This window comes from Mollisia scopiformis, assembly GCF_001500285.1.
Source record: "Mollisia scopiformis unplaced genomic scaffold LY89scaffold_14, whole genome shotgun sequence".
Lineage (NCBI taxonomy): Eukaryota > Fungi > Ascomycota > Leotiomycetes > Helotiales > Mollisiaceae > Mollisia > Mollisia scopiformis.
Window position 1 is genome coordinate 343,496 of NW_017263594.1, and position 19,701 is coordinate 363,196.

At 47.2% G+C, this 19,701-nt stretch overlaps 5 protein-coding genes across 5 annotated transcripts; 3 read left to right on the forward strand and 2 right to left on the reverse strand.

Moving 5' to 3' along the window:
* Positions 1-135: 135 nt before the first annotated feature.
* Positions 136-801, forward strand: LY89DRAFT_782989 (uncharacterized protein; the record flags this gene model as incomplete). The annotated part of the gene is made up of 1 exon (XM_018222636.1): positions 136-801. Exon 1 carries the CDS (start codon positions 286-288, stop codon positions 799-801), a length of 516 nt encoding a protein of 171 aa, XP_018070070.1. The 5' UTR covers positions 136-285.
* A 628-nt stretch (positions 802-1,429) lies between these two features.
* Positions 1,430-4,046, reverse strand: LY89DRAFT_93794 (uncharacterized protein). The gene is made up of 3 exons (XM_018223523.1): positions 3,859-4,046; positions 2,719-3,815; positions 1,430-2,666 (listed from the first exon to the last, which is right to left on the reverse strand). Exons 2-3 carry the CDS (start codon positions 3,783-3,785, stop codon positions 1,595-1,597), a joined length of 2,139 nt encoding a protein of 712 aa, XP_018070071.1. The 5' UTR covers positions 3,786-3,815; positions 3,859-4,046; the 3' UTR covers positions 1,430-1,594.
* A 1,880-nt stretch (positions 4,047-5,926) lies between these two features.
* LY89DRAFT_564138 (uncharacterized protein) lies at positions 5,927-6,873 on the forward strand (the record flags this gene model as incomplete). The annotated part of the gene is made up of 2 exons (XM_018208510.1): positions 5,927-6,438; positions 6,492-6,873. Coding segments are annotated over 2 exons (894 nt in total), but the record flags the coding sequence as incomplete, so codon positions are not given.
* Positions 6,874-8,119: 1,246 nt separating this feature from the next.
* LY89DRAFT_719436 (amidohydrolase) lies at positions 8,120-9,517 on the reverse strand. The gene is made up of 3 exons (XM_018218495.1): positions 9,204-9,517; positions 8,433-9,154; positions 8,120-8,322 (listed from the first exon to the last, which is right to left on the reverse strand). The coding sequence occupies exons 1-3, from the start codon at positions 9,327-9,329 to the stop codon at positions 8,136-8,138; spliced, it is 1,035 nt and encodes a 344-aa protein (XP_018070073.1). The 5' UTR covers positions 9,330-9,517; the 3' UTR covers positions 8,120-8,135.
* A 6,040-nt stretch (positions 9,518-15,557) lies between these two features.
* Positions 15,558-19,149, forward strand: LY89DRAFT_587047 (kinase-like protein; the record flags this gene model as incomplete). The annotated part of the gene is made up of 3 exons (XM_018209401.1): positions 15,558-17,544; positions 17,665-18,275; positions 18,394-19,149. 3 exons carry the CDS (start codon positions 15,558-15,560, stop codon positions 19,147-19,149), a joined length of 3,354 nt encoding a protein of 1,117 aa, XP_018070074.1.
* Between the last annotated feature and the right edge of the window lie 552 nt (positions 19,150-19,701).

Sequence of the window (19,701 nt, forward strand, 5' to 3'; positions counted from 1 at the left end):
TTCAGGGGTAATGCGAAAGCACCTTCTAGAGGAATTGTCTATTGATAATTCACTGTTGTATTTTGTTTAATACATTTGTTAGATATCTATGATTGGTTTGATCTGCGTTCCTAGGAGTGAGAAGACTTTTATATCCTTCAAACTCCAAATGTGATTTGCTAAGAAATTAGGCAACAGCGGCACTCCCACCCACATCCATCACTTACAGTATATCTCCACCTCCTCACCTCACATCCATAACATTACCCAACTACCACCATATTACCAACCTTCCTCCCTCCAAAAATGTCCGAACCACCCGACCTCTTCCAACAATACTCAACCACCACCCTCTCCCCACCACCAACAACAACCCTCCTCCTCCTGCACCCCCTCTTCTCCCCCTCCCCGTCCTCGTTCTCCTCAACCCACACTCCCCCCACCCCACCCAACCCATCCATCTCCCTCGCCCCCCTCTCCAAAGCCTGGCGTCTATCCCTCCTCAACCACCCACCCATCCCGCACCTGATCTTCGATATCAGCCTCCCTAATTCCACCACATCGGTATACTGGGACACAGCCCCAGCGCCAACGCCCGATGCTGTGGCGGTTAATCTGAGAGAGGTTATTAATATAGCTGTCACGATAGCGACGGAGACGAGGATGAGATTGGCGAAGAAGGAGGAGGAGGAGGGGGAGGTCAGGTTTGAGGTTGTTTGTGGGGTGGGAGATGGGGTTTCGGGGAGGGGGGTGAGGTTGTTGGAGAGGTGGCTTGGGGGGCTTTCGAGGGGTGGGGAGGGAGGGGAGGTAGGGGATGTTTAGAGATGTTTGGGAAAGGGAAGAGTGGAATGTTACTGTTGCAAATATTTTGGTTTGGTGCTGGTTGTACGAATCTATGCTGATGAGGTCTTTTGCTCTCTGTGATTAAGGTTGAAGCAACTAGGCTCCAAAGTAAGAGGCGTTCGGCTCTTCTCATAATTGTCATTTGCATGATATTCACTCATTGCTCTACATTTTATGATCATACAGGATGATATATTTCCACGTTCTCCTTTGTTGAAAAGCGCGAAGATGAGGAATGTATATTGGCTTATATGGCATATATGGCATATCCAGACGCGCGCAATCCCTCCCTTGTACCAATGGATACTGCCTTAGCGATTGCAATCTGTTTCTTCGTTGCTGAAACCAATCACTCGTCCGTTGTTGGATCTTTCATGAGGCGAACTAAGCAACTTTATTGTTTGCCAAGTCCAAGGAAGCACTTGATTGCTGTTCAAGCGTAGCTCCCTCTAGTACTAGCGCATTTTTGAGCTTCTCGGACTATCACAAAATTAGCTTGTTATCCTCAAAAAAACAGTAATGAATGTGAGTCCTTACAAAAGAATACTTGTCCAGTAATTCGTTGTTCGATATAATGGCTTTTAGGGTCTCAAGCGTTAGAGCCTGTGGCTCTGACGCTGAGCACAACAAGCTCGAATCCTCACTGCTTGAGCTAGGGGTAGATTTGATGGGTTTTGGTGATAGACCCTTTTTCTCTCCCAATGCATCATTTGCAGCTTGAATTGCAGCACTCAAAGAAGTTCCGAAATCGTAACGATCCCCGAAGAAATTTTCAGTTGCTGGCTTTTCTGGAACGCCATCCGATGCCAGACTTGCAGAAGACTCGACTTTTCTCGACCTTGGGAGATAGACCCCCGCATTCGGACTTGGAGTCTTGGGGTTCCTTGCTCTGTGGCTTTCTCTTCTTTCTGAAGTCAACTTGGAAATTGTTCCCGTTATTGTTGTCCCAATACTCTTGGCCGTTGACATTGTATTTAACACAGAAAAACATTGTCTTGGCTTCGAGATTGTACTGGTCTGCTACTTTGATCTTGAACTTGAATCTGTCGTGCTCGTTGTATTTTGACAATCGAACATCTGTGTTATACTCCGCTACGACCTCTGAAGTGGTCTTCCAGTAATCCAGTGTAAAGCGAGCTACGACATGTTTATCGTATCCTAGATTAGCTACCACGACGCTACCTACCAAATTTTTCGCATCCGAGCCCCTGCCCACCCTTTGAACCCTTACCGGAAGCTGCAGCCTTTCAGGTGTCTCGTCAGGGAAATTAGAGACAACGATTTCCCACAGAAACTCATCGTCAGGAAATGGGTCAGGAAATGGGAAATCGCCGTCGCTCTCAAAGCCTTCGAAAGGTGATGAACCAGCCTCCTCGACAGCTAAAGGTCGATCGATCTGCAGTAAGTGACGAACCTGCTCAAGAGTTGTATCAAAATGGACGGCCTTAGAGAACATTGATTTGCTGACATCCCTCGGCTGTTTCCCTTTATCTGGTCGCTCCGGCTGATCAATAGCATTGTCTTCATCATCGCTTACAGGTGGCGTGTGCTTAGGTTTGTTGTAAGTCTGTAGCGTTTTTGTCTCGTAGTTCATTAGAGCTGAGGGCACATCGGAAGTTCCGTGGCCTGCTATATAATCCGAGGCTTCAATGTTTTCTGAAACATTTGAAGCAATGTCCCTGGCTTGCGATCCGTCAGGGAGGACTGACGAAGAAGCGGACACTACCCCTCCATGAACGATGCGAATATGTCTATTGAGCACACCTTTTGTTGCGAAGCCGGCGTTGCGTTTGCAACCTGGAACTTTACATTGGTATGGTCGAGTGTGTTGGTCCATGTGGGTTCTAACAGATTATGTTAGGGAGTTTATTCGAAGATTTAGAAAGGGGTGCTTACTGCCAGTCTGAAAACCGCTTGAATGTTAAATTCTTATCGCATGCAGGGTACGTACAGATAAATCTGTCATCAGAGTCCTTTGGAGGAGCTTGTGGTGCTTGAGATGGTGTTGGTGGCGGGTCGTCATGGGTATTCTCGGAAGTAATGTTTGGCGCAATCTCCTTTCGATCCTCTCCTACTTTGAGCCACATCTGAAATGTTTCGCACAAGTCAGAAAAGGCTCTCCCAGTTACCATGAAACTTTTTACTCCTTCAAATGTGCTGAGTGATGCATTGTCAGGCTCCCAGTCCTCTGACCCGCTGCTGCCAGACAAGTCATCGTCATCCTTCTCGTCTTCCAGGCTCTTGACCGTCTTCAACCACTCATTCAGTCCAGCGACATTTGAAGAACCTTTAAGTGTGTTCTCATTTTGAGCAATAGATTCTCTGATCTGGACAGTTATCTGTGTCGCTGATCGACGAACAAGTACAGCAACTTCACGCTCCAAGTTATACGAAGCTTCCTGCAGGAGCTGGCGCCCATAGCGAAGCAGCAATCGTCTGAAGTTTCTTTGGAACTTTTCAGGCCCTAGCTTAGAGATAGCTGCAGGATACAGCTCTTGCAGTTCACTATGGAGGAATAGGTCTACAATTTCCGAAATAGCGCTTGAAAAAAATCCGCCAACAGAAGAGTTGGAAGAAGCGATAGAATCGTCGTCGGAGAAGAAGAGACTTTCCACTTCGCTACACAAACTGGGATCATAAGTGCAAAGTGAAGTGTCATCTGGATATCCCAAGCCCTGGCTAACGTACGAACTCGCAGGTGGTAGATCTATAGAATCTGGCGGCAACTGCAACTCGCTCGTATTGGGGGTTGCCTCTTCTTTGCTATCTTCTGTTTGCGGCGTAGACGTTGCAAGTTCGACCACGTTGCGTGTGATAATCTCTTCGCGACGTGTCAAGTCATTCAAGATATTGCTGGCTGGTATGATATAGGCAGTCCTGGAGACGGTGCTGCCAACAACAATATGACCATACACCTGTCTTGTGTCTGAGTTCAGAACTACAGAGCCGGAGTCACCTGGCATAAGCGGCCCACTGATGTTGACTATGAAGACCTCCTGGAAAGTTTTGCTATGAAGAAGACGAATGTAGGATGGCCTCCCAGACAAAATTCCGTACAATAGTCCGTTTGATCCTGTAACGGTGAATATGCGAGTCTCCCCGGGAGGTATTACGCCCACTGTTCTAGATGAAATCACTGGGAGGGTAGTGATTGCAGGGGTCATGTCGTGCTCGCTGCTGGGTTCGAGTAAGGCGTAATCTAGTTCAGTAGACTCAAGATATACAGTGGCAGAATCCGTCACAGCAAGCTGATTGCCATCGATGATCAGAGGGTCAGAAGGTGTTGATGACTTAATTGTGAAGCCATCCCTGTTTTGAGGTTCGTCCAATTCCATTGGCGTTACGAAGGAAGCATCTGATCCCACGAGGCTCAAGCTTTCTAAACTCTCGCCTAGAACAAGGTCGTTTGTAGAATCTTCTTGAGATCCACTGGATTCGGATGTCATGCTCCCACTGTCACCCATTCCAAATTCGTCAAATCCATCAAAATTATCTCCTCCATCATCCATGCCCCCAAATGCGAATTCAGAGTCGGTATCATCATCTGCTGCCTCAAAAGATGGTTCTCGATCATCATCGACACCTTCACGGAATGCATGTGAAACAGTAACATAGAATGTTCTTCCCGAAAAGAAGGTAAGGCTACCCATAGTTGCCTTCAATAAAGTACCCCTTGCCATCGAAGGGTCGACCGTAAAAAGTCGTACAGCCGATATGGTTGGAGAGGAAGCTGAACTTGGCGTTATGATTGAAGACTCATGTAATGGAACCAGATACCGGAGAGATTTTGTTTTGGTTCGTTGGATTGATTCATCCAGTCCCTCTTCGTAGGCCAGAAGTCGCGGATCTAGAATATGCGGCGGAAAAGCCCAATGCCCAGTTTCGAACCCGGGATAGCGATTGAGAATTCCACTTTTCTTCAACGTCTCCATGGCCTCCTTTCTAGGTCCAGATTTCCGGCAGGAGAACATAATCTGCGGTACTGCTGTGCCTAGCGTCTCTCCAACCATAAAGACGTCGAAGATAACATGACTTGAAGCAGGAACTGGACCACAGGTACGTTCCAAGAGGGCCGCAATGTCCTTGCTCAGTACCCTGAAAGAGTCTTCTGCAGGGCCTTTGGCTTCCCAGCAGCTGTATTTGCCTTTCATTCCGCAGAATTTCCCCACGGATGCCTCAGGGTCGGGCCACTTTAGCTTAGCCCTGTGGAAGAACGAGAACTGTCTTCGACCATTGCGTGGTGGATTTGAAATTTCTTTCCTCGTAGCATTCGCGTCAACGGACGTGTTGCCAGGGACACAGCTCAGAGCCAATCCAGATCCGGAATTTAGAGCTACATCAAGTTCACTGGTATGCCCGGGTGTGAAGTCATTGTTAGAACTAGTTTGCTGTTGATTGAGGCATGGTTGGGTCTGTCCGGCTTGGAGGTCTGATGTGGTAGATTCAGTGTTCACGAGAGAAAGTTGTGGAGGGATGGCCAGGCTGAGGCTGGGAGATAGGGAAATTGAAGTGGTCAGACTCCCCTCAGACGAGGCCAAGTTCGTTGCCGTCATAACAAAAGACATAGGCGATTTTTTTTGGAATCAATAAACTAAGATCGAAGCATTTGCTTTCAGCTGGGAAGAAAGTTCCATGGAATATCTTCAAAGTCGAGTTGACTTCAGACCGCACCTGCCATATTTTCCCGTCCTTCTGAAATCGGCAGGCTTCACCCTTTCCGATTGGTGAGCATAGCCTCCACGAAATGTAGAAGACATGCGACCTGGAGCTTGCGACAACCATACGCTTCGTGCCTCACGGGATATCTATCGGCAAAGCCTGATCATCTGCCAATGATCAGAGAAAGATCGAACAGCGACTAGAACTTCAGACCTCCATGTGGAGAGTGGAAATCATGAGGCTGCCGGTGAGGCGCCTCATTATATATCTTCCCCAACACAAAACAAACAGAATCATTCTTAAAATCCTCTCCTTGTATATTCCGTGATATCCATCAATCATGCAGTTGACTGGCTCCCTTTTAGAGGATCCAATTCCAGCCAGCACACAACAAGGAATCGTCGAAAGCCTCTGGGAGACAAAAGACTACGAGGCGCTCCGTCCCTACTTCCAATACTACACAGAGCAATGCCGGATCGCCTTTCACGTTCACGGGCGAAAAATTTCCGCCAACACTCATCAACAAGTACTTGACATTGTTTCTTCCTTTCAAGATGGGTCTTGTAGAAAGACGATTTTGCGGAATCTGGTCGGGAATTACAACACTGGCGGTACCACAGAATCCGAAGACACGTTCGAGAGCTCCATCGACCTTGCCGTGCGCCTCGCTCTCATGCTAGACGTCGGCGAGCTTCGTAATGCATTCTCGGGTCGTAGACGGCTCATCTGGAGCGAAGGCTCGATTCAGGACTTTGTGCGGGACATATTTTCTGAAAACGTTACTTTGAGCCATGAAGGGATCAAGTTGGGGACGTCCTTCACTGCTCGTAACTTAGACCGAGTGACTGGGTTTCGAGTGGAATTGACGACAAATTTGGCGGATCACCTTCGATTGAGGTACGAAGATAGGACTGTATCAATATTTCATCATGCTTCGTTTTTGAAGTGCCAAAAGAAGTAAGTGTTACTCGCAGTTGTTCAGCTGATCCAATCTAACCCAAACCCAATAGAAATTCACTATTCCCTGCTGAATTTGTCGAGGAAACACTTCGTACCCTCGCACTATTGTTCGCTCAAGGAGACAGAGATACCCAGAAATGGTATTACAAGCAGGATGATCCAGAGGAGCTTGACCCGGGTGTCTTGAGATGTGGCCATCTTCGTGATGACTATCGACAGATCGAGAAATACATGTTTTGGCATGATCGGCTGGTCATCCTGAAAGAAGCTTTTGACGGATCCCAGCCCAAAAACGTTTCCCAGTTGTGGAATGATAGACGAGAGGGAAATCAATGGTACGCGCTTTGGGTAGCAATTGGAATTACGCTGTTTTTTGGTCTTGTGCAAAGCATTGAGGGGTTACTGCAAGTATATAAAGCATACTATCCCTCATCTTAAAGGGTGTATCTAGTACTACCTGAAGAATCCCTAACACTAGGACATTCTTGGGCAGTGGTGGTTGACGAGCAGCGAAATGAAGAATCGAGTTGTAACGAGCAAACACAAGTAGTCCAATGGTTAGAGCGAGTCCACACAACATGTTGTTGTTGAGACTGCCGACTCAAGTATGACTGTCCAACGCAATGAATGTGTCATTCTCCTTTCTGAAGAATAATCCTTGCGCGAGGAGTTTGATCCGCCTACAGCGCAGATTGCGCGTTTTGCGCGTATCGCGCGTATCATGCAAAAGGCTAGCACGTCAAATTCGCCGACCACGCAGCTTCTTCCAAGGGAAAAAAGAGAAACGAAAAAAAGGATGGAAGAGGATGTTCCCCAGGCAGTACTGCACGAGAGCAAGATTTATGCACCTCCTCATATCAATAATCTCACAGAGAATCTTGTGTTTTTGACGGAACTATTGAAGCTTAACGATCCCTCGTCTTACTGATCGAGACGCTAGCCCTTATATTTTATCTCGAAATGAAAATGGAAGCGACGAAATTGGCGGTGTTTATATGCGATTTTCTCCCGGTCGAGGTCGTTACAGCTGAAGATGTCATTAGTGTGAATGGTGTTGGGGACACCTTTTTAGGTGTCCCTGGTTGCTGGATTGGCGCAGGGATGTAAGCTGACGAGAAACTGATCGAAATTGCGCAACGTGGAACCGTGATGATTTTGAGGGAAAAGGCCAGCGTCAATCACAAGGTAGCTTCCCTGAGCAGAGAGCTGAGTGCCTCGGGGTTAGGCCATGTCTCAGCTACTTGACAGTCAATGACTAATTTGATGTATTAAACTGTCCGCTGTTTTGGTCGGGAGTTTTGACGTTCTGGGAATCGGAGTAGCAAGTATTCCTTAGGTAATTGGGGACTCCGCGGTGTAAAATAAACCTTATTTATTTGCAGTATAACTATCATGCATGAGGGAGGAACCGAACGATGTTGCTACCTCGACTGGGTCGTCTTGACCTTGTTTGAAATCAAGCATATTTCATTTTCCACAACCAAAATTACGCACTACATGTCTTCAAATTATCTTCCATCAAACTTGTGCAGCGTCAACAGCAAATTCATCCATGCTGTTGAGTTCTTCATGGCCACTTACCATCGGCTCACGCTCGTGCTGACCAAGTCGCCTGAGGATCAATTTCATGGTCAAATAATACTTCATCAAATATTCTTCATGTGAGTTCCCCATATCCCATAACACTCCTACCGCTACAGTCCAAACAACTTCTTCGCATTCCCCGCATAAACCTCCTTGATAGTATCCTCATCCCAAATATCAGCCGCACCTTCATCCATCTTCTCAATCAACGTCTTGACCAAACCCGTTGGCGTCCAGCAATAGTCACTTCCATAAAGCAACCTGTCAGGTCCTACAATCCTCAACAAAGCATGAATCCTAGGTAACGGGGAGGGGACGTTAGCATTTTCCATCTTTGTTGTTTCAGGAAAAGGATAAGACAATGTCTCGAGAAAGGAAATGGAAAATGGGTTTTCCCCAACACCTACATATCCGGCCACGGCAGCCCCGCAAGATCAAAATAAAACCTCTCTCTGAGCAGTCTTCTCATCTCATAAGAATCGACCCCACCACCGAAGAAAGTTTGCATGGCTACAGCTACACGCTCAAGAATATAAGGTAACACGCATCCTGCGTGCGACATGATGAACTTGGCCTCAGGACAACGAGTTATGGTCCCAGAAAGCAGGAGGTTAACTACTGCCCTGGTTTCGTCAAACATGTATTCCAGCAGCCCGGATGGAATTCGCAGTGGATTGACGACCGTCATTTGCATTTCTGGTTCCGAGTCTGAAGCGGTTGTGTGGGAGTGGGCATGAGATAGAATTTTGCAGGACGTGGGATGCATGTGCAAGATAGCTTTACGTTCGTTCAATTTGTCGAAAATGGGATCGAGTGCTGGATCTCCCATGTACACGCCGTTGGCGTTCGAGAGTACACAGAACCCAATGGCGCCGAGTGTGTCGAAGGCATAATCGATTTCGGCTATGGAGTCTGGGACAGATGGCAAAGGCAAGGAGGCAAAGAAGCGGAAGTGAGAAGGATGCGCGGCGCAGATTTCGGATAGCTCGATGTTGGTGGTGCGGGTTATTTCTTTTGTGAGGGACGAATTAAATGGTTGGAGGTAGGTCCCTGGCGTGCTGATGCTTAGGATTGAGGTTGTGATGTTGGTTTCTTTCATCAGGGAAATATGTTGTTCTGGTGTCCATTCCTGATGCTTGTTATTTGGATATCAAGTAGAGCTTTCAGACTCTTCTTACAGGAATTGAAGGCATCCCGTCTGGATTTTCATGGCCGGTCTGGATGAGATACTCGCGATACTTGGGAGTGATGGCATGGCAATGAACATCGATTCGTTCTAATGATTTGAAGTTAATTGAAGACATGTTTGACTAGGTAATTATACTGGGCAAAAACCTGAGTATTGCTCAAGAGATCGAGATATGAGATCTTTGAAAGGAACATGTAAAATATGGCAGTTCCTTCGCGTTTTAAATCCATCGGCTATGAGTCCTAATCCGTCAACCCCAACCTCGCATTTCTAATCCTAACAATACAAAGATTTCAAGTGATCGAATCTCTGGCGTTCACTCTGTGTATTTGAGTTGGCGCGCGCGGTGACTGATTTGACAGGCTGCTGTCCACTAGGACTTTCGCATCCATATTAGCTAAGCCGCGCGGTAGATCTGCATGCAGGAAGTTACGGAAAGGTTCGATTCAGCGAGAACCAATCACCATAGTGCATTATCACTATGTTGTTGCCGAACAAGGGAGTATTCGGGTCTTCGGCCTTCGGTCTATGCTCTGAGGACGACAAGGTCATCCTAGAATAAGAGTGTCCAGCTTCCTTGTATCTCAAGCTTCTTGCAGGAAACATAGTTGCAAAGCGCGAATGCAGAGATGAAGACGAAGCATATCTTAGGGTCTGCTAGACGACGTCGTCTAATAGCCTCAACAAGACGGGACGTCTTATGCATAGGTTCTCTACCTTGCTCGTCCAGCGTCTAGAGAACTTCCTAATAACTGAGCTTGAGATTCTCGCCTTCTGTTAGTAACAAGTCGGTCAACCTTACAGGAGTTTCATGTCACGATCAAAGTCCAGCTTGGAATTGTTGATTATCTTTTTTTCTGAAGTCTTCCAGAGGAAGTAAATATCCATTTCTGTTCAAACATCAAACCACAACTCATGATGAGCTCGCAATCCACCTTCCCGTGTACTGCCTCCTTCTGCAAATACGACGTCAGATCAACCTTTGCATCGGGATCTCTCTCAACCACTTCATCAGTCAGACTAGACCCATTTCCAAAAATACGCGAACCAATTCCCACTCTTGCTCCTATAGGTGAACTCAAAGTCCTCCCATCGAGGATCTCTGCGTACGATGTTCACATGCGTACCACTTCCAGGCCAAATACCACGTACTCTCCCTCCAACAATCCCGCTATTGTACTAAGAACTACATTCCTCGACAAGAGAAATTTGAAGAAGGCGGAAGAGGCTAGAGAAGATGTTTTCACGAGGAGCGATGGGATGGAACAAGAGGGAGCGCCATATTTCCCCGTGATTTGAAAAGGGGTACCACGTGATGCTATTTGTACAAGATACGCATAGACTAAGTCAACGTTCATCCCCGAGACTTTATTTAGAAAACGGTAGCACTCAAAAACATCCTCTGGAAATTTGGATTTCTGCAATAATAGCAATGGCACTAGAGTATAAATCCAACCCAAGTCTCGTTTGCGTTGATGTAGCCTCCGAGGATCTAACATCAGAGGAGTGATTGGCAGCAGCAACCAAAATCACACTCCAATAGCTCAAACTAAAACTGTCATGACTTGAGTTAAATTAAAACGAGTGCCACGTGACTATGTTTGTAATGTTGTGGCACTTTATTAATCTTGAATTGAAAATATGTAGTAGATAGAGATTTCTGAGGAATAAAGAGCTGTGATTAATACACACATTAAAATAAATTAACGCTAAGACTCAATATTCAGCTAGAAGACAGAGATTCTTGCGCCCAAAAAAACTTTTGCCTCCAGTTAAACATTCTCATGTGAAAAAGTCTAGATCTGACAGCAGATATTGAGACATATATAAAGTTAAGGAAATACTCTTCGACATTATCCTGGAAATATAATCTTAACAAGCTAGACAAGCTTATAGTGAAGTCTTGTTTAGCCAGGATCCAACTTTTACTAAGGAAAAATAATATTGCAAAGCCCAACATTAACATGTAATGTCTGGAAAAATTATATCCTCTCAATTTCCTTAACCTTCAGAAGGCTTTTGAGGTTCCAAAGTCAGACAAACTCTCAAGCCAACACCGACACCCAAAAATCTAAGGGGATCGCCTTCTCATTGTCCCCAGTTATCAGATTCCTTTTAAGACTTTAAAGCCCCACACGCTAGACAAACATGGAAGCAATCATCACCACTTGATATACTATCACCCACCATACAAACACTACCGTCAATCCTTTCACTGTCATTGATCCCAAGCCATCACCAAAGCAAATCAAAAACAACCACCATCTCCAGATCCCCAGAAATAGAAAACTAGCTTCTTTCCACGGCCAGGTATCACACTGGAGCTAAGCAACCAGAGCCAGAGCCTGTGGGAGACCATGCCATCGTGATTCTTTGAATTTAGAGAAAAAACGGAGGAGAGGACCGTCTTTGAGGCTTTTTATAGATAGTAGGTTTAGTTGAAAAGTGAATTCGCCGGAGGTTGAAAAAAGTTTGGCCGAACAGTGAATTTGTTTGTGCTGGTGATTTGGAGTTTGAGGGATGTTTAGTTGGGTAGTGAATTTTGGTTTTGAGATGGAAATAGCTGAAAGCATGCATTCAATGATGTCATGATTGCAGTATGGATCTGGGATATATATACTACTACCCTGTCTCCCGTCCACCTGTTTATTGAAGACAAGATCTTGAGGGGAGTATCAAGAGTGCTTGGTACGTGAGTGAGGGTGGGTTATTTGTGATGAGATAGGTGCGGGGAATTTTTGCAACGCAGTTGTTCGAAATGCAGGAGTTAGTCGCAGCAAGTGGGAAATGACAGCAAAAGACAAATGACAGCAAAGAAATTGTTGACGAAACTTCAAAGAAATAACACGAAATCTGTCCTGAGTGCCGATCATCAGATACGAGGAGCATGATGTCTAGTTCAAGACGCTCGTCGCCGGCTCTTCTGGACGAGGTAATTGATGAATCCGTGTCTTTGTGCTTGTTTATTTTTGGAGAGAGTTACTCTAGTTATCGTTGCGCAGAGAGGAGCTTTGGAGATAAATTGTTTTCGATTCTTGCATTCACCTCTTTTTTCGAGTCACTTCACATCCATCTATTGAGAAAAGCGAATGGCAAAGAGAGTGAATGTAAAAATCGAAAGCAAGACGAAGCTTTGTAGTGAAGGTTTCTTTCGTATATAAACGTGAGGACTTCCGTGGCTGCAGACTTTCTCAATGTAAAGAAACGAGCTTGATCTTCTCCTATGGATCTCGCCCGGACAAAGCAGTATCCAAGACGCATCCCATGGGAGATCTAGTGTAGAGGAGAGGTGGAAATGTTTCTCAGGAGATGAGAAGGCTACTTTTAAGGTGCTGTTGTTGTCATGAGAATAATTGCTGTCAACTTGACTTAATCGCTTACGATGAGTGACTTCACTCTCAAAAATGCGCTTCTCATTTTGAGGTTGATACTTTTCAACACTTGGGTCTTGAATTGTCCGTCAAAGTTGCAGCACTTTCGCAGCTCAAAAGTACTGAAACGAACATTTAAGCTGTACTTGTGTTTCGAATTGTCCGTCAAACTCACAGGACTTTCGCAGCTCAAAAGCACTGAAACGAACATCTTAGCTGTCCCTTGTAAAATAACCAACTCAATCTGAACACACAAAGAGCCTCACAAGTCTCCAAACCAAAACCAGCCTCAAGCATTCAATACTGAAGTAAAGGAATGAAGTAAAGCCTGGAATGACTTCATACTCTCAAGACACAAGTCTCAATATCTGGAACGGTGTTATTGCATGTGAAACATTAAGGACGAGCTTATCTTTGTTGCATGTTTGGTGTTTGGAGAAGGAATTATGTCGCATCGGAGGTGAGGGTGGTTTGATTTGAAATGAAACGAGATGTTATGATGAGGGCTGATGTTTGGACATAGGTTGAGAGTGAGGTTGAAACGAGACAGGACGAAGCGGGAGTTTGAAGGGTGGTTGTGTCAAAGATGGTGTGATGGGAGAAACACGTGATATAGATGCACGTGTTATGTACCAGTAGGTATTTTGACCAATCTGATCTTGCATGTGAAGCTGTTTAAGCTCCTGAGATGAACGGCGAGGGATGAAAAGTGTGGGGGATCGCTGTCATGAAACATGAAGCCAATATCATAACCAGAATAGGTAGAGATTTTCACGTACGGATTCTGGGTACCCGAACAGCATAGCACACATGATAATATGTTGTAGATCCAGACTCGAAGGAATTGAGAAAAAAAAAAGAATATATTGGTGTCAGGTTACGGAATCTAAGCAATACGAGACATTGTGCGCCATCTCGAGGCAGATTGAAGATCGAGGCTCAAGTTCGAGGCTCTAGATCAACACAGTCAGCTGCATCTGCAGCTCACTCTAAAAGCGAATGTTTGCTTACTCGTCGATGCGAGAGCGAACGTTTGTTTGATCCTTCGAGCCTTATGTCGTGAGATGGTGACACCAAAACAAAGGAAAACCATCCGAAGAAAAGTTGGAGAAAGATTCCACCGAACAGCAGCGCCGCCTGTGTTACTCGGAGTTCAAAATCGCAAAGGTTCTGACATCAAGGGATCATAGTGGTCGTATTATTGCATTCTCCAGGCTCGATATAGAACAAAGTCTGTTTCTGATAGCTGTCCGCGTTCCCGGGCATATCGATATCGGTTCTGCGTAACACTTTTGCAGTGGTATGGAATCAGTGTCTTACTATAGGACCCTTCTTGGCCTGAACGCCTGGAGCCGGATCGGATGGAAGGATAGGCTCGGGAATCGGAAGTGGTGGAAGGGGGAGGAGGAGAGATAGAAATTGAATGGAAAGGGGGGGAATTTGTTGATTGTTCTCGAAATTGGCCACGGGCTCTTCGAATCTCTCGAGAAATGAAGTCATGCGTGAAATCGCACCCAAGATTACCCAATACCCCTTTTGCCAGATCCCAATAATATCCAAGTGGGGAGATGACCCCTGCTCCCCATTTCCCGGGCTGGGATCGGGGAAAACAAATACGAAAGTGGCTGCTGGGCTTTATTGTTATTGTTGTTGTTGTTTTGATCCGTGTGAGGATGTCAACAAAGAGAAGAAAAAGAAGAAGGATGCGAAGATAGAGAGAGACAGATAGAGATAGAGATAGATCGCCACCTTTGCCCCTCTGCTGACGAGGAACATCTTGCACCAGAAGGAAGCACGACGTGGCAAGTGCGTGCATCATCGTTCAAGGGACTCCGGTCAGGGACGGGGGACCTCAACGTTTGAACTACCTCGACTACCTCTGTCGTATCCACAGTGCCGCATCGGCTGGTTTTTGGGCCTTTGATCTCTGCTGCTCTTGACTGGTCTTGGACGCGGCAGCGGCGCCGTGATCTTCAGACCCTGGATGTGACTAGGGGACGTGTCTGGGAGCATCCGAAAGCCACTTCCACGGCTGCTGCAGGTATGGACAGGCGTTGGACTGCCCGGGGACGCTGGAACACGTGTTGATTGGCCGCTGCCCATCGATCCAAATAAACAGAAAACCCGCTGCATGAAGAAAAGTCCATGAAACTCCAAACTTTGGACGAACGGATCTCTTCCACATTTATTCTTTCTCTATCGTCGACCACCGCCTCGTGAGAAGACATCGACATCTGCGGCTCTCACTCAGTATCTTCTACTCCAGTCAATATCGTTAACTCGGGTCGTCTGATATCGGCCAACGCGATACCCCTTTCGGCAAGCGCGACTTCCGGAAACGAAGAAACATCAACAACGCTAAGGACGCGTCGTCGAAGGCTCCACCGCAAAGTCCAAGTCGCCAACTGCTGCTACCGCACCGCACGCCCTGTAAAGTTCTTTCATCCAATTCCCCAACTTTCGTTTCGTCGCATCGCATTCACATCTCCATCGTCGACTCGACTCTATTCAACACAACACTGGCAACTCATCGAAAGATATCCCTTGGTTGCGCGCTGGTATCCGTTGCTGCTCTTGGACACCACGATCGACAACTCCTGTCATGATTACCTCCGTCGCGTGACATTGACTTCCATTATCGAGTCACCGCCACTCAGTCACTCATTCAGTCATTGACCGCCTCAGCATTCCTCCACTTTCGATATTCCAACATTCCCACCGCGTTCTATTCCTCCTCACGCGACTGATTCAGACCCTGATTCTTGAAGGAGAGCTCGATCTGCGCCGAGAGGAAAGATACCGACCAAGGTCGATTTCCAGCTTTCCATACCTCCAGTACATCCAGTGGCGATATAAGGAGACCTCAAATATCTTGCTGCGGCACCACATCTATGTTGCAGGATCGATAAATACCCGATATCCCTTTGAGTCGAACACTATAGGCGAGCGCTGCCCGCATTCCAACCTATATCATGTCGTACTCCAATAGTGGTGGTGGGACTCTCACATTGCCGTCGCCGACACATCCACATCACGTCGATGCTACGGCTATCGCGAGAACTATTAGGCGATCACTTTCACGATCTCCATCGAAGTTCAGACTTGTTACCAAGTCCCCAAGCTCCTCACCAAAATCGCCTCTTTCACCATCGCCTCCGAAACGCCATTCCTCGCAGCCTGCCCTCTCCGTTAGTACACCGGCAAACGCCCCTCATACTCCTTCTCCGTTGGCTGTGCCTTTTCCTCCAAGCGCAAAATTAGCACTTCGATCTTCGACCCGCACTTCAAAGTCTGCCCCTCCTCGGCCTTCTTCTCGTACTCGAACATCACCCAAAAGTCCTATGAAGCGGGCTCTGAGCCAGACCTCCGATACCGGCAATAGCTTCCCAAACTCATCCCAAGGATCCGCTGGTGGACAAGAGAATAGCAGAAGCCCAGTCGAACGCAAGAGCTTTGAGCGAGTTGGAAAGATGGAAACTTCGGGGCCTCTTAATTATGCTCTGTCGAGACTTGGAGGCGACGGTGCTTGCGACACTCCAACGGGCTCTTCGACTTCGAGTCCTCTGAAGCGAAGTGATGCGATTATGAACCTAGATCAGGCGAGCCTTGGAAGCCCAGTTGCCAAGAGGAGATCTCTCCACGGATCTGCGAGCTTCGGTCAGGACTTCAACGTGTTTGATCATGGTCCAGCACCATCATCTAATTTCGACATCCATGACGACTCTAATCATGAGTACGAACTATCGACAGCATCAATCACATCAGACAACCCGCTAGCTTTTACTTCAATGCCAAGAAGATCTTCATCATTGCGCAAATCGACACTCCAGCAACGACATGGCGAGAAGACATCTTGGGGTCGAAGAGCAGCTGCACAAGCACTTGCTGCGCAGCAGTTAGCCAATTCTGTGCCTGAAGTATCAACACCTGTTCAAACGAAGAATCGGCCACGACTGTCCTTGGACCAGTTCATGCCGCCGATGCCACGAGACAGCCCCTTCTCCAGTCAGGCCAGCCTTCCAAACCCATCCGCTCATGTTATGAATCCACCTGCACACCAGCCTCATCCCTTGTCGCGAACCATGACTACCTCGTCATCGAGTGGCAGCATTGCAGACGACTCGCCAACTCACGTTCCGGTCCATTTCGGTGAGAAGACCAGACCCAAGATCGACTTTTCCAAGTCAATGCCCGTGGGTGCCTTGAGACCATTTGCGGCAGACTTGTATTCCCGTGATGAGGAGACCTTCGCAACGCCTCAAAATTACAAGAATGTTAAGCCACACCCTGCTGCCTTTGCATCTACTGGTTTGATATCAAAGATGAACAAGAATCCAGAGGAACCTCGAGTGACTCGTGGCAAAGCTGTTCCAGACACGCCTTGCAAGAAGCAGACCAATGTATTTGCTACCTATCCTGCTGCACCCATGCCAGGAAGCGCTCTTGTCAAAGCTAGACATGTTCGACACTCGTTTGGTACCCCATCCACTCCATTCAATCTTCACGGAAACACGCCTGCTCAGGGCACTTTCGGTAACGGAAGCAGCGTTTTTGGTGGAGCATTCCCGGGTCGTGGTCTTACGAGACGTGGTAGCTTCTTGAGCATTGACGGAGATGAACTTGGAGGATCTCCTGATGCCAAAGGAGACAGCCAATCTAATGGAGAATACGACCTACCACCAACTCCAACAAAGCAGGCTCTGGTACAGCAACAGTACAGTGGAAGTCCTAGTCACCACAGGAGTTTCCCGCCTTCTGTTTCAGCTGTTGGCCTGGGACTGACGAAGAAGGCTCAAAGAACTAGCAGTAAGTTAAACCCATTCAGTAATTCGAGTCCCATTGCAGAAACAGAGGAACACGATGGATCACCTGATCCGTACGAGTCTCCCACTGTTGCACATGTTCGGAACCAGAAGTCTACAGATCCGGCAGTGCCATTCAGCAGATTACGGAATCAGCGTGCAAAGAATTATCAGGCTTCTACGCCGCTGATGCTAAATCTCGCATCTGCATCTCTCTTCCAAATCCAAACCCCTTCAAGCAAGCCCGGCTTTGCTAAAATCTCTCACGTGGCTCCAGCCAGTCCATTGGAGCGTGTAGATTTCTTTGAGAGGCTCTCTCCCCATACGCCTCAAGACAACATGGTACCTCCTGATCCTAGTGGTCTGACTATCTCAAACCCTCGAGATGGCCAGGCTGCGAAAGGTGCTTCCATGCCGCCACCCGCCACGCCGACAGCAGGTCGAGACCAGTTTTCGAAAATTGCAGATCGACGACTCAGTACAACTCCAATCAGCAATTTTGCAGCTGCCGATGTAGACGATGCTCTTCTCTCCAGGTTCGAAAGGGTAGAACTGGTCGGCAGTGGAGAATTCTCCCAGGTCTACCGAGTGACGAAAATCATCCCAACCACCAACCCAAACCAACTCTTTTTCCCGAGCTCGACCACTACACCCCAATCGCAATCACCAGCCTCTACTTTGGAACGAGTTTTTGCAGTCAAGAAGACACTACAGCCTTATGCAGGCATCAGGGACCGTCAGAGGAAACTGCAGGAAGTCAATGTGCTTAAAGCACTTGGCAAATCTGATTATGTCGTATCTTTCCTTGACAACTGGGAGGCCAACAACCATCTTTACATTCAAACTGAGTATTGTGAAGAAGGTAGCTTGGACCTGTTCCTCGAACGAGTGGGACGTCGAGGACGTTTGGACGACTTCCGGATCTGGAAGATCGCCTTGGAACTGGCTAAGGTAAGTTGACATATGTTTTGTTCTTGACTATGAGCAGGGCTAATTAGTACTCTAGGGATTGCAGCACATTCACGATTCAGGATTCATTCATTTGGATTTGAAACCTGCAAACATTCTCATCACGTTTGAGGGTGTGTTGAAGATCGCAGACTTTGGACTTGCCTGTACCTGGCCAGCACCACCCAACCATGACGGAGAAGGTGATCGCGAGTACATCGCTCCCGAGATCTTGAAAGGTATCCTAGATAAGCCAGCCGACATTTTCTCTTTCGGTATGATCATGGTTGAGATTGCTGGCAACGTTGCTCTCCCCGAAAATGGTCCTAGCTGGGCCAAACTCCGTTCTGGTGATCCTAGCGATGCTCCCAGTCTTACCTGGATTAGCGAGAGTGTCCTACCAAGAGATGCAACTGGCATGGTCATTGACGAGGGCGACTCCATGGACACCACCTTCAGTGACGACTTTGATGTAAGCTTTGGATCTCCAACTCTGAGCAGCCGCAGACGAAACGCTGGAAGCAAGACTCATTCTCACGACCCTGCCAACCTCTTCGGCACATTGAGAAGAGGTGAGCTCCACAAGGCACCAGCATTCATGAAGAATAGCCAACACGAATGGTCTATGGACAATTTGGTTCGTGCAATGCTCCAGCCAGTTCCGGGTATGCGACCAAATGTTGGTCAAATCCTGGCTGCAGGTGGTCTTCAGTGGGTTGAGCCTCGTCGGAGAGCCGGTGCCACTGTATTCGAAGGCGACTGGGGACCAGCAGATGAACTCTTGGCTGACGATGCTGAGATGATGGATGTCTGATTTGCCTGAGATCTTGCTCAGAAACATTACCATACCTGGATAGGACTGACGAGGGTTGGATTCCTCTTTCGATTCACGATCTCTCAGTCGGCCCCGAATGGATATGGCGGTCGACCACTACCGGCCTCAACGACCAACCCATCCCCAACACTATTAGACTTTGAAGCCTTTGTGCTTCTGCATGTTTGCTATACATAATTCCCAGGGCGAGACATCCCCTTTACGCTTTTATGAGTTACGATTACGGAACGATAGACCATGGGTCGAATTGTTTGGAGCCAGCTATTCTTCTCTTCACGACAACAACATTTGCTTGCGCTTGATTGCTTGACTGGTTGCATTTGATAGGAAAAGTTATTGTAAGAGTTACATTGGTCTCAGACGGGAAAGTCATCAGCATCAATCGTTCAGCATATCACGGGTCCTTGCTATTAGAGCTTTTTCGAAAGTTAATTTGGGCAGGGATTTGTTTGTATGGAATAATGTCGGAGAATGAGTATGCTTGCGTAGGAGGGACAGGGCTGGGAACGAGGGTTGAGATTATTGTAGATA